At 38.9% G+C, this 13,247-nt stretch overlaps 1 protein-coding gene across 5 annotated transcripts in view; it reads left to right on the top strand.

The window, feature by feature from the left end:
• MEIS2 (Meis homeobox 2) overlaps positions 1–13,247 on the top strand; it is a 171,895-nt gene that overhangs the window by 43,128 nt on the left and 115,520 nt on the right. For all 5 annotated transcript variants that reach the window (XM_050710828.1, XM_050710826.1, XM_050710827.1 and 2 more), the window contains exon 8: positions 8,773–8,918. In XM_050710828.1, the coding sequence (XP_050566785.1) occupies positions 8,773–8,918 (146 nt within the window). The remainder of the gene's footprint in view (positions 1–8,772; positions 8,919–13,247) is intronic.

Genomic DNA, 13,247 nt, shown 5'->3' with positions numbered 1-13,247 from the left:
GATGAAAAAATTAAACAGAATAACAGCTATTTACATTCACACTGCAAAGTAATTACTGAAGCAGACTAAATACTTAAACCTAATTTAATAATGCTTTCCTTCAGCCTAGGTGCCAAATCTGTGTGTAAATTCCACAACTTGTGCTGGGAGGTGGGGGAGGAAATGAAGTTAAAACAACGTAGGAACAAGTGCATTGAACACTTTCTTTTTTGTGAGGTACAAAGTGAGTTTCAATTTTAAAGAGAAGAGCATCATAAATCAGCACAAACCACAAGTTTTAATGAGTACGTCTCTTCTGGAACTGTGCAGTGCTTGCAATTCTGTTTGAACAAGACAAGGATCTGGTCTTGCACTCCTTACTCAGGCAAAACTGCCACTGACATTAATGGTAATTTTGCTTGAACAGAACAAAGTGCCTGATGGCAGTTATGCCAGCATGAGGGGTGTGAGATTGGGATAAACGTGCAAAGTACAACTTCAAATGGCAATGCCTTTAACTTCTCAAGCTAGCATTTCCTCCAACTACAAGGATCTTAAATCTAACATTTGCTGGTTCAGAGATTAACATTTAGCATTCTGGGAAAGACTTTCTGGACTTCAGTAACCTGATCAGTATGGTCTCCTTTTGGTCTCTGCCTCTTTCTGGTTCTTTGTATTGCAGGGCAGATGATAGTATCTGGCACATTCCTTGGATGACTTGAAGATAGCAGCCCTCTGTGTTTGGGGCTGAAAGATTGTGAACTCTGTGTTAGCAGAAATGCCACACAGGGGAGGTGAATAGAACATTAAAAAAAAGCTTTAGCTTTTAGGTACTGCAGTGCAAGCAGAGTTGAATTTGAGAGCTGGGACTTAAGTGGACATTTGTCCCTGCTTTCTTCCTTAATAAAATCTGAGTGTTAACTGTGGATAAGGGCATTTGAGAGATCACTAAAAATGAATCATTGAGTGCCCAGAAGAGCTTTATTATGATATACTATGGAGAACTTCAGAATATACCATGTACTTTTTATGTGCTTATCGGATGCATGTGTGAGTTACTATTACAAAGGAAATTTTGTCCTTTGCTGCGGAAGCAAAATAATTCACTGAATTAAAACTGCAAAATAAAACTCGTCAAAAAATGGATCTGCGTGGTCCTTTCTGGCCCTGCGTTCCCATCTAATTTTCTTTTGCCCAGTGAAAGGCTACTGAGCAAAAACCACAAGATCCAACCACCAATATTTGTTGTGCTGTGTTGTATATGTGTGTGTAATCTTTTTTGGAAAACCCTGACACAAATACTAAAACTGGAAAAAATCTTAGTGCAGAAATCCTGACTGTCCAAACAGAGTAAATAAAATAAAGAAATTTATAAGATCCCCAGACTGACGTCAGCTTCCAGGACTGAGTCCTTGTAGGTAGATTCATGGAAGGTCTCTTAGCTTGGTTTGTTTGGTCCAATGGCAATTAGACTGCAGGAGTTATTCTGTTCCTGAAGTTCCACATGAATGTTGCCACTGCCCAGTTAACCAGTGTGAAAACAGCGTGGAAAATAAATTATTAAACTATACTGTTATTACTAACTTGCCAGCTCCAGAGAAACAAATGCAGCCGCATTTACATATGTGTCCATCTGTCTGTTTTTACACTTTATGTCTTCAGCCAGTGGGTGAAATTGTTTTAATCCAAGCTGCAGTCTGATTTTTTTTTTAGATTTTTTTTTCTTCTGATATTTGTGTGTATGTTGTTTGTAGATGGACATGCATATTCCTGACAGTAGCTAGTTCTTAATTGTCCTTCGAAGTAACCTAATCTATCTGTCTGTGGTAGTTTTAACTGGAGTAAGCAGTGGAGTTCTCCATGGATAATTTTCGTTAGTTAGCAGATTGTTACCATCTCAGTGTTGCTGAAATCCCTAATCTCAGGTCAGCGTGAAGCTGCAGTGGTTACAATCCTGTTGCCTGATGCAGTGTGAATGGAAGTGCTTTCTGTCAGAAACATGTGGTCTCTTCAGTGGAGAGCCTGCGTAAATCCTGTGTAAATAGAGGGAGGCTAACAAAGGATGAGCCCCTGCAGCTCAGAGCATTTGGAGCCATTTGGAGGCTGAATTTGCTAAATGCTGCTTATACCGCCTGAAAAGTTGAAGAGAAAGGAGCATAAAATCCCTTCTTTTTTCTCTTTCTGCTCCTACCCTGGGGGGAGGGTGTTAAGGGCCAGGGAAGCCTGAGGTAAGCCTATGAAGACTGTTTTTTCAGTGCTCTTTTGAGTGTGAAAAAGGTGGCATGGGTCACTGTCCCCTCTTTAATGTCGGAAAACCCACACAGTTAGTAAATGTTGCATGTAAACTAAAGCATTTCATCCCTTCTCCTGCACTCCACGGCACTGGGCCATGAACTAGTCACTTGAAAATCGCAGAAAAATTTCACTTCAACATGTCCGGACAGTTTAGCACAGCAGGAACGTAAGAGAGATCAGTAATTAGCAGGTTGCTTTGCTGTTCCCCTTGTCTGCATTGGAGCACTTTTTTCACCTGATGTGAAAAAATGTTGAATTGTAATGCACAAACCACGAACCTGCTGGCTATATAAAAGAGCTTAAAGTTTAAACCAATGTTTGTTAGTTTTCTCTGTCAAAAAAGCTAGAACAATATGTTGGCTTTTGAATATAATCAGTGAGAATTCTCAATTCACTTGACAGATAAGCATGAGCTTTAGACATAGACCACTAACGGCACAAAAAAGCCAGCCTTTTTTCTTCCTTTTTTTTTTTTTTGGACATAAAAATAATAAAAGGGGAAATGTGAAAGATTGCTGTTCTGCAAATAATTTCTAAAGACTCATGTCACCAATTTTACAGCATCTATGGATATAAAAATAACGTATCTGGAATGTCATTCCTACCCTCAAGTAAATAATAAAATATTTGTAAATGCCTTTTTGAAAAAGATAAATTAGTGAATATAGTAAAGTGCCTATTCAGACACAGAAAATGAACAGTTTTTTATTGTCTCTTGTTGTAGATACACATTAGACACCAGATACCATGCAACTCTTTAAGCCTTTAGCACATATTGCCAGATGGTAATAGAGACTTGCTCCTGACTGAGAAACTATGCTATGGTTAGGCCAAGCAGAATAGCTTTGTAGGTAATGTCTAATGGTGGCTTAAGTTCTCTTTGTTTCTTTCCTATTTGAATTTATAATAGTAATTAATGCCCAGTTTGTGCAAGGTGTGTATATGAAGATCTTTGCATTATTAGCTCAAAGGTTTTGTATGGTTTTGTTTTCCTGAAAGCATAAGATCTTCCAAAAGAACAGCAGAGAGAAGGGCAGCCCTTTATCTCCTGCCCGCTGCTAGAAGGTCTAAAGAATAACATCTGTAGTTGGAGAGGTGGTGGTGCTGTGTAAACAAAGTCTCCCTGTTCCTTCTAGTGCAACAACATACAACCTTTGTTTCTCTCCAAGATGTTCCCTAAAACCTTCATATGACAGACATATGACAGACATATCTCAGACACACAAAAGGGGAGGGATTGCAGGGGGCTGACTGCAGCAGTTTACCTGAGGACATCCCATTACACAATGGGACAAGTGGTAGTTGAGCATGCAGGTCAAACTGGGATGTCTTCCACCTGCAGTCAATCCCTTCAGTAACCAGCACTGCTCTACTGGCAGAGCACTGTTGATGATGGCACAGCTGTAAGCTGAAATGCCCACTTGAACTTTGTGTTTTTTAAAGGCCCAGGTTTGTCATTCATAATCTTACCTAACTCAGTTTCCCCTGGCAGTAAGATGCAGTTGATAAGTGCTGCTTCTGGGATATGAGGAGGCTAAGTCAATTTCCATGAACAGTGATCGTTCAAATGAGGAGGGGGAAAAATATAAATAAATAAATAAATAAAACACACACACACAAAAAAAAATAAAAATACCACAACCAGCACTTCATTCAAAGAACTATGATGTGCTGAAGCTGTAAGTCTGTGATGATTTTAACAGGATGGAATGGTGATAAGGAATTGTCCTGAAGGGTCTTTGATTCTGGAACTGACCTCTCTATATTAGCCCTCCCTACAGCACAGACTGTCACATCTTCAAAACATACTCAAACAGTTCTCTATTTCTAGCTTTTTGACAGTGGTAATGAATCAAATTCTTAAGACTTTTCTCTCGTGGTGGTGTTGATCTTATAATAAGCTAAACGTCCTTGTTAACTATGGTTTACAATGCTTATGTCTTCAGATGGACACATTATAAGTACAAGCAAATAATAGCAAATTGTGAATATAAGCATGCGTGCAGTCTCCTCTTTGTTTTGCATTTATATCTACATATTCTACTCCATCAAAAAACTGGACCAAAAGACTACAGCGTAGCTTTCTTAAAGTGAGTACAGTGCACTGCAGCTTTCCTTTTCAGAATCCTTTAATGTGACTTTCATATTGCTTGTGCTATTTTTAGTAAAATGGTGAAGTGTCTTCTCCTACGTTGCCCCCGATTAGATATCCCTTCTCTTCTCTCTTGTCATTTAGCATGACAAACAATAAAGCTATAAGGGAACTCTGATGATGAAGAAACTCAAACACTAAGTCCTGAAATGTATTTGTCTGGAAACCACTTTTCTTACTGCTCTGATTGTTATGGTGGTAATATAAACTATTTCTGGAGTTTGAATCTTGGTTGTTACCAGGCTTCTGTGCTTTGGCATGACTGGGATATCCTTTCCAAGTATCATTTTTGATTAGATTGGGAATCTGTTGTGTATTCTGTTCACAAATGATGAAAAGACTAGATGAGCAGCTTCTAAGCTGCACGAGCTTCATGTCTTTCTGGGCCTTACTCCATGAGGAACACAAACAAGGACTAGGACTGAGATAATACTGAGAGACTGGGGGACTGTCAAAAGGAAATTCATTGATACAACATGACTGGACATGCCTTCTGTGGGACTGGACTCTGTGTCCCCAAGAGTTCTTAGCTGTGTGAACACTGGACTCAGCAAGCTAGTCTGCCCGAGGAAGTCAGTTTGCAGCAAGTTGAGTTTGAAATTACAGTGCAATGGAAACCCTGCTCTGACTACTTCCACAGTATGTTTTAAATAAGTGGTAGTCTGCTTTGCTTTCAAAGCAAAATAATCTATCTTGTGGGAAGAAACCCTCAGCATGCTAAAAGTGTCTGCACACAGAGCTAGCGTGGAACTTCCTGCTGTGTAAATAAGACCTCCATCTCCAGCCTCCTCCACAAGCACTTCGCCTTGAAGAGAAGGTCTGTAAGAAACCCTGTGTAGGTGCTTTGCAAAGCGTCTTGTATACTCTCTCCATCTTTCATAGGGGTTATTGAGACTGTTATACAGCACTGATAGGATCTTAAATAAGTTGGGTAATACACCTGAGTCTACTGACTCGAATCCATGTAGTCATTGACACATCTACAAAGAGAGTGCCACTTAAAAATTCTCCACTTTTCCAGGGCAGTGATAAGGTTTTGCAGTCACTTGTACTCTTTGCACAAGAATAAATGAGTGAACAGTGTCTAAAGCACGAGAAAGTCACCCTCCATGTTTTTTGCTGCATTGTGAAAGAGAAAGCCAGTGGGCCAAACTCTAGGCTTAATTTCCCGACTGTAAAATTGGGTTAACTATGCTCATATAATTGCTATTTCCATACAAGTTAGGACTTGACTGTGCTCTTCTTACAGGATACTCTCCAAATCAAGATGTGAACAGTTCACAGAAGCAGAACCACTTGTAATGATGTTTTAAATGATTTAAATTTGGATTCATCCATGCAGCAATTAAAACATGCTTAATCCGATCTGCAATGGAGTGACTTTCATGTCTGTTAATTTTATTTCACTTTTGATATTATTTTTTTTCTTCATTTAAAGTAACTAATGTTTTGTTTGGATAAGGCAAACTAGAATCAGGCCCTCCTTATCCAAGAAGTAAATCATTGCATCTTGGAAGCATCAGTTAAGGGCTACTTGTATGCTATCTTGGAACTAGAAGCAGTATCCACTAATGTCAGCAGTTGTAGGGTTATTAAAGATATGACAATACAGCTTAACAGGATTGGGCCTGTAGTGCACCAGGAGCAACAAATCTTGCAGTGTGTATTCATCTTCTGAGGTAATTTGGAGGTACGATATTTGAATTTCCTTTCATGAGGATGTGGAGCAGATTAAGGAAGCGCTGCCTCTTACCATTTTAACTGCTGATTAAGCTGGGAAGGCAATGGAAGCTTTAGGTGAACTTTCATCTCCTGGGCTGCTATTAGCTTTTTAAATCAGGATATTAACAACTCTCCAAAAGGTCTAAACACTGATTTAACATGTAGGTGACTCCTGCTGAGGATACTCACAAAGCAGAGAGCATGTATATAAGGAGGAACAGGAATTTGTCTGTATATAGAGCAAACCATTTTTTTAGCATGAGAAAGGATGTTGCAGAAAGGAAGTTTTACAGCTGCACGCATCCTATGCATACACACACAGCTTTTACATACAGAGACAAAGATATCTTTATCCACACGACAGATAGACAAACAGACTGACTGACTTCAAACTTGCACTTTCAATGTGGATTTTTTTCCCCCCATCTCTGGGTACTGCTTTTCAAAATTGCCTGAGGCTACAGTACAGCACCTCAGATCCCCAAGGCCCATTGCCTGGCTCCTAATAGCCACTCTCCATCTGTGTCACATGAACAGCTGATGAGATAGCTCCAGTGTCTGTATTTTGGAGAGCATATCCACCCAGGTTAAAATGCTGGGGTTGCCAAGGAGCAGTCAGAAGCCATTAGTGTTTGTGAGAATTTGCCTTGCAGCAGTTCCTTGGCATAGTGGAAAGTAAGTGTGTGTGTGTGTGTGTGTGTGTGTGCATGCGCATGTGTGTGTGTGCTAGTGTGTGATAGAGAGGAGTGGGGTGGAACGGGGAGGGGGGGAGTGGGAAGGAGCGCTTTCTAAATAACCAACATCTTACACAAGTGAGCAGTTGGTTACAATATATAGGGCTTCCATAATCTCTTTGATTGGTTTGCTGTGATCCGACTCTCCTTTTTCTCTCATTAATGGAAACAAACAGAAAAGAAAAGAAGCATGAGAAAGAGCGGTGACTTCGGGGTCTTGCTCTGGTGTTTGGGCAGATGGAAAGGAGCTGCTCTGCCTTGGGGCAGGGTGGTTGTAATGAAGTGGCCTGTCAGTCTGTAAATAGTGAGGGTCATCTCTTCCATGTGATGGAGGGTATCACATTGCAGTGAAAATGGAAATGTCAATAAAATTAATCTGCCAGCTCTTTGCTGTGGCTTTTTCTGTCTCCCTGGTCCAAGAGGGTTGGTTTTTCAGAGGGGAGGTAGTGGAAGAAGGGTGATCTGGCACAGGAGGGAAGACAGAGCTGAAACACAAGTTTTGAAGCAAATGGGCTGTATGTAGCTGCAACGTATTTCGTTTAGTAGCACTATGGAGCTGGACGAGGCTATAGGAATTAGCTCGTGAATCTATAGCATTCCTCAGGAAGCTATGGAGCGTCTAGCTCAGGCTACATTGAGCACAGAGTTTATTGTTTTAGGCTTTCTTGGACAAGGTTTTTACTTAGCATGGGATTTATGGCATTTACTGCTAATGAATGTCTATTCTTAAATTACAAAAACCACCGTCTCAGCACAATTCCCAGATGTCCTTCCAGGACCTCGGCTTCTTAAACACCAGCAGGGAGCATAAACTCTCCACTTCTCTGTTTTCCTCTTTCGTGTGGCTCCGGGCTAATGATGTGTAAGGAAAACACAGCAATCTATAAAGTCTCAGTGCTGTCCCAGTATTCTTCATTTATTTTGCATTTGATTATGCCACAAGTCGGATCTTGTTTCTTTCCTTTTTTTAAAGTTATTAGTTCAAATATTAATGTAGGAATATGGCATATATTGCTGCTCTTGATTGATGCCTTCCCAAAAACAGGAAGACGTGCTCGTATGAATTTTAAGAAAGTAGGGGTCCAGCAATGCCTTGCCAGAAGAGTTTTTCAGATACATAATTTAGATGCCCTCCAGGCAGGCTTTCAAGGCATTTTTGCTGGAGGGCAAGAAAAAATAACTATGACTGTTAAAAGTAAATGATTTTTGCTAATGCACAATTAATGCCAGGGAAAAGCACAGAAGAGAAAGATGTTGATGGAAAGTTCTGATTAAGTGAGAGCTCTACCTTGATGTGCATCTTTTTTTTAATGATAATAATCACTGATGCAGAGATGTAGAAGTTTTCATGTCATGCAAATGCCGTATGCAGGGTCATACTAGCTGTACGTGTGTGTGCGTGCGTATGTATGTGTTAGGGGTGACACTTCTGGGGAGGGGCTCATCTGACAGTGTGTTATGTGCACTGAACAGTGACACAGTTACTGCCACCTCTGCAGAGGGCCTCGAATATATAGACTACAGAACATTTAACTTGATTACTTATAGTACATATTCAGAATGGTTGTAGGGATGCATTTACAGTGAATGGGTTTTCTTGTGGCAGGTTTTCCCACATTGAATCCTATAATTGACAAAGAGCTATTGCGCTATGTCAAGCACACGATTATAATTGAATTAATGATATATGCATGTGTGAGACAAAATTAGTATTTGGAGAGACATGGTTTCTAAGTTTTGCATATTTGCATCAACATTCATATATAATGAGAAACTGTATGTTCTGATCTATCAGAACAAAATAAAATTGTAGTAGTATCTTGGTAATTAATGATATGTTCTGGCTTCTATATGTTGTTTATTTTTCTCTTGTTTTTCTCCTTGTTATAGGGGACGGTTTAGACAACAGTGTAGCCTCACCTGGTACAGGGGATGATGATGACCCAGACAAGGACAAAAAGCGACAGAAGAAAAGAGGCATTTTCCCCAAAGTAGCAACAAATATCATGAGAGCGTGGCTTTTCCAGCATCTCACAGTAAGTGCTGTCCAAAAACAAAATAGATTTCTATTCATGTGCCTAATGATGTTTATTCATTGTTATTAGAAATCAATTGTCCCCATAATTTTTGGACCATTATTAGGGCTCAATTATCTTTTTTTTCCCTAGATTTTTTTTTCTTGGCTCTTGGAATCATGACAAATCTGAAAGAAACATATATTTGTGTATATATAAATATACGTACATACCTAGAGAGAGAGAAATAAAGAGAGTACAAAGTCTTATCACTGAACAACACCTACATATAAAGTAACCATTTTTTGCTTTGAACTATTTAAGGGGGTTTCTTGCTTTAGCATATACAAAGCTCTGCTTTCTGGATTGTTTATTGTTGCCCTCTGTTTACATGACTTTCATACATGTTTGTGGCAGAGAGAAGCCCGATCTATGTGTTCTGACATACTGTGGGATGTTAGGGGAGTCAAAGCAGCAGCTTGCAAACTTGTTGTATGTTGTTTTTGTGAGGAATATAGAAGGCTTACAGTTTCCCTAATTCTTCAGTTGTGTAACAGAGAGCAATAAACACTTTTTTGGTTTCTGTGCAAGTACATTATGTTAAATACTGTCCATACTCACATTTGGGGGAGAGAGATTAAATACGTGAAAAGCTATACTTTAAATGGGCTATCTCTATGCTCCTGCTTGCAATTGTTGGTGCAATGTGTTGGTGTTCTGTTGACTATTATAGCTTCACTTAGAAATCAAAATACAGTTCTACAGAAAACCTGGTAACACTCTTTGTAGTTTACTTCATGTAGGAAATAATGAAAACTGGTAAAATTATCAATTGATTTTCCTCTTCCTCTCATGGTAAAATTGTTTCTCACTTCATAAGGCTTAAAATGCTAACAGTTATTAACTACTGCTTCTCCTTTCAAAGTTTTATAAATTTCCCCAGTAGCTGATGTTGGTTACAGTGTAATGATTTTGGGACAAGGTACCCTTTTTATTTATGATAGGGACTATTGAACTGCTCCACTAGCAGCACAGCTAAAGGGGGGAGCAATAGATCCACATTTCTAAACCATCATTTTGATGTAAGGACATTAGTAGCAAACTAAGGTGCATTGATCTGGCCTGTGGGGTCAGGATTAGCTGGAATAGCCAGTGTCTTTGCTGGAGTAGTGGTTATTCCTGCCTCCCAGCTATGGCCATTTCAAAGGTCAGGTGCCCTGTACCCACTTGGCTCAGAGGAATTAGACAGAACATGAGTCTCTGGGCTGATTACTTAACCAAAGACAAAATAATGAGTCCTAAGCAAATACTGACTAATTGAAAGGGCTGTAAATCCATTACATATTGGTCAGGGATAATCAGGAGTATTTAATCACTTTTATCTATTCAGGAGCACTGAAGCTGCAACAGCAAAGCCCTGAACCTTGCCATGTGCTTATTATTCTCATCATTATCAAAATTACTTCACAGCTGTTCTTTGCTACATCACCTCAGCTGGAGATTTACTAACCTGTAAAATGTTTTTAATTTGGAAGTCGAGTGAGTGTGAGTGGAGGGTTTTTCATTTAGCTGTAGGGTATCTTTAGAGGAGTAGTTACAGGGAGACAGCGAAAAGCATGGCCACAAATAAACCAGTTTCTTTTGCACATGTTTCTGTGTTAACTCCATTTCCTCTTAAAAAATTTGTGATGTTTTTTCTCCCTGCCTTCCTTTCTTGCATCCTCCTTGAAAACATTCAACACATGCTTATTAAACAGTCAATGAACTCTCACTTCTCTTGAGGAAGGTCCTCTTGGCTTTTTGAAATCCCTTTTCCTTGTTTCTGTCCTCTCTCTCCTGACCCTCTACATTCCACATGAATTGAGGAAACTTGCCATCACTGGTGAGGATGACCTCACAAAAATCAAATTAAATGAACACAAAAAAGCCCCAACCCTTTTACCATCTAAGCTTTAATGAGTTTGCAGGTGTTGAAAGATTTACTGTGCTGTAATTCTCAGACCTGCAAACTGATAATGGAGACCCCTGACCAGTGCAATGTAAATTCAGAAAGATTCTTGCCATAAACACATGCAGGGAAGGAAGAGAACTCCTTTCTTTTAAAGATCTCGCGCTTTTTCTCAAATTAGCTTGTCCATTCAAAGTGCAGCTCTGGCTGAGCCAGAACAGGGGAATCTGTGATGTACAATTTTATTGTTTCAAGTAAATATCTTTACAATGGTGGTCCATGATTCAATGTACATTCCTTCATTACTACTCTAACCTTATTTCAAATTGGTTTGTTCCTTCTTTGTGCTGTATGACCTGCTCTTGTATTAAAATAATCCCCCGATGTACCCTTTTTTCTTTCTCTCTCTCTCTCTCTCTCTCTTTTTTTTAAAGAAACTAATTGAATTATCTCATTATTTTAGTTTGTTAAGCAAATGTATTTTACATCTCAGGATGTGTTCTTAAAGAAGGAGCTGCTTAGGCTTTGCCCCCTGAATGGGCCATTGGTACATTTTGACATTCATGCATTCATTAAGGAAGGAACATAAAAGAACTCTGGTTGTATTTTTTTTCAAACACCCAACCAGCATGGAGCAACTTTTCCATAAGCCACAGGGGTCTCTCTACATATGTTCTCAACTGCAAGCCATTGTCACCTATTCTGAATACCTCAAAAGGACAAATAAAATACTAAAGGCCAACTGTAGCAATTGTTAGCTGTTAGTCTCAATATGACAAAAATCATTAACCTCTGGTTTCCCTGGAAGGAGAAGCAGTGGCAGTCCATCTCTTATGGTGTGGATTTAACTTGAAATTCCTTTAGACTGCCAAATTCAAAAAACTCAGTTTTGTCTAATTGTATTTACTCATGATTTTAAATAAAATGCTGTTTTTTCTTTATTCAGTCAGTTTGCAAACTCTTAAGGTAACTGATTTTAAAAATTGATTTGCCTAAGTGGCTTTTTGAAGAGACAGGCACTTGAACTCTTATGTAGAATAAATGTATCTGACAGGCTGTGTCTTTCAAAACAATTTATATCTCTGATCACAACTTCCATTTTGCAGTAACTTTAATTATATTTGAAATAGGATACACATGCATGTTTTTGTTGTTGGGAATCAAACGCAAGGAGTAAGAGCTTCTGTCAGGTTCTTGTTCACGTATTGAGCTCTGTCTTATATTTGGAATTACAACAGTACCGGAAGATGAAAGATCTGAGGATGAATTGGCTGGAAATGTGTATGCTTTTTCTGGATAATATCCAGTGTTTAAGAAAGTAGAGGAAATCCTAGTCTGGTAGTATAAGCTTTTCAATAGTACATAAAGATTACGACATCAGAAAGGTAAACCTGACATTAAGGCTGTTTTTATTTGAGTTCAAAGGTGGTTAAAGAAAAGAAACAGCAAGAAATCTGACCCAAGCCGAGAGTTTATTCATAGCTTTGGAAGACTCCTTTTCCTCTATGCCAAGGACTCCTTAGTACACTCAATTAGCCTCTCAGACATCTCTGCTTTCCTCCCTCAAGTGCTCCCCTATCTGCCCTGCAAAGAACATATTTGATCATGAAGTGAAAACAGGAAGTGCTCAAATGTATAGACACCTCCAGCTTACACCAATGTTGAGATTAGGATTTCTTACTAGCAGCTCTACAGAGCTTGCCCCCCTCCTCCCATGCCCTTTTAATGGATAGAGAGCCTTTAAAATGTATGTACATAATCAGAAAAGAACAAAGTTATAAAGAAAGCAATTATACCATTCTTTGGATGTGTACCTCTGGTAGTTCATCGTTCTCTGCAGCATAGTGTATCAAGAACTACACTTTTGCTTTATTCAACATTTTTCCCCTTCTTGTACGGTACTGGTTGAACAGAGATGCATTTATTTTTTTGACACTTACCTGGGGAGATGCTATTTGTTAAAATTTTATTTTGTTTGTTTCTGTACGAAGAGGTATATTGTAACTAAAAGTACCAGGAATACCAATGGTAGCATATAAAATATAAACATTTTATATGACACTTTCAGATTCCCAACTGAAGGTGTTTGGGATAACAACCCTGAACTCAGTGGAATTGGGCTGCCTTTTGTGTTTTTTCTTTGTTTGTTTTTTTGATAGCTGAAGTTCTGTCTCTAACATTTATCAGTCATTTTAGCCTGATTTCAACAATCTCCTGGCTAAAATTCTTGCTTTTTACAGTTTCTTGTACAGTAGAGTTTGTTTTCACCTATCTTAGGGTCACACTAGAATAAGTTCTGTTGGAACATGTTAAAATGAATCAATCACAGCTTTTGTATTTACCTGATATATTTTTTTTTTAAACTTGCAGTATTCTAGTGGCCAGACAGAATAATATCAATA

This window comes from Cygnus atratus, chromosome 5 (genome assembly GCF_013377495.2).
Source record: "Cygnus atratus isolate AKBS03 ecotype Queensland, Australia chromosome 5, CAtr_DNAZoo_HiC_assembly, whole genome shotgun sequence".
NCBI classification, from domain to species: domain Eukaryota; kingdom Metazoa; phylum Chordata; class Aves; order Anseriformes; family Anatidae; genus Cygnus; species Cygnus atratus.
The sequence above is the reverse complement of the archived record's forward strand: the minus strand, read 5'-3'. Positions and strand labels throughout refer to the sequence as shown.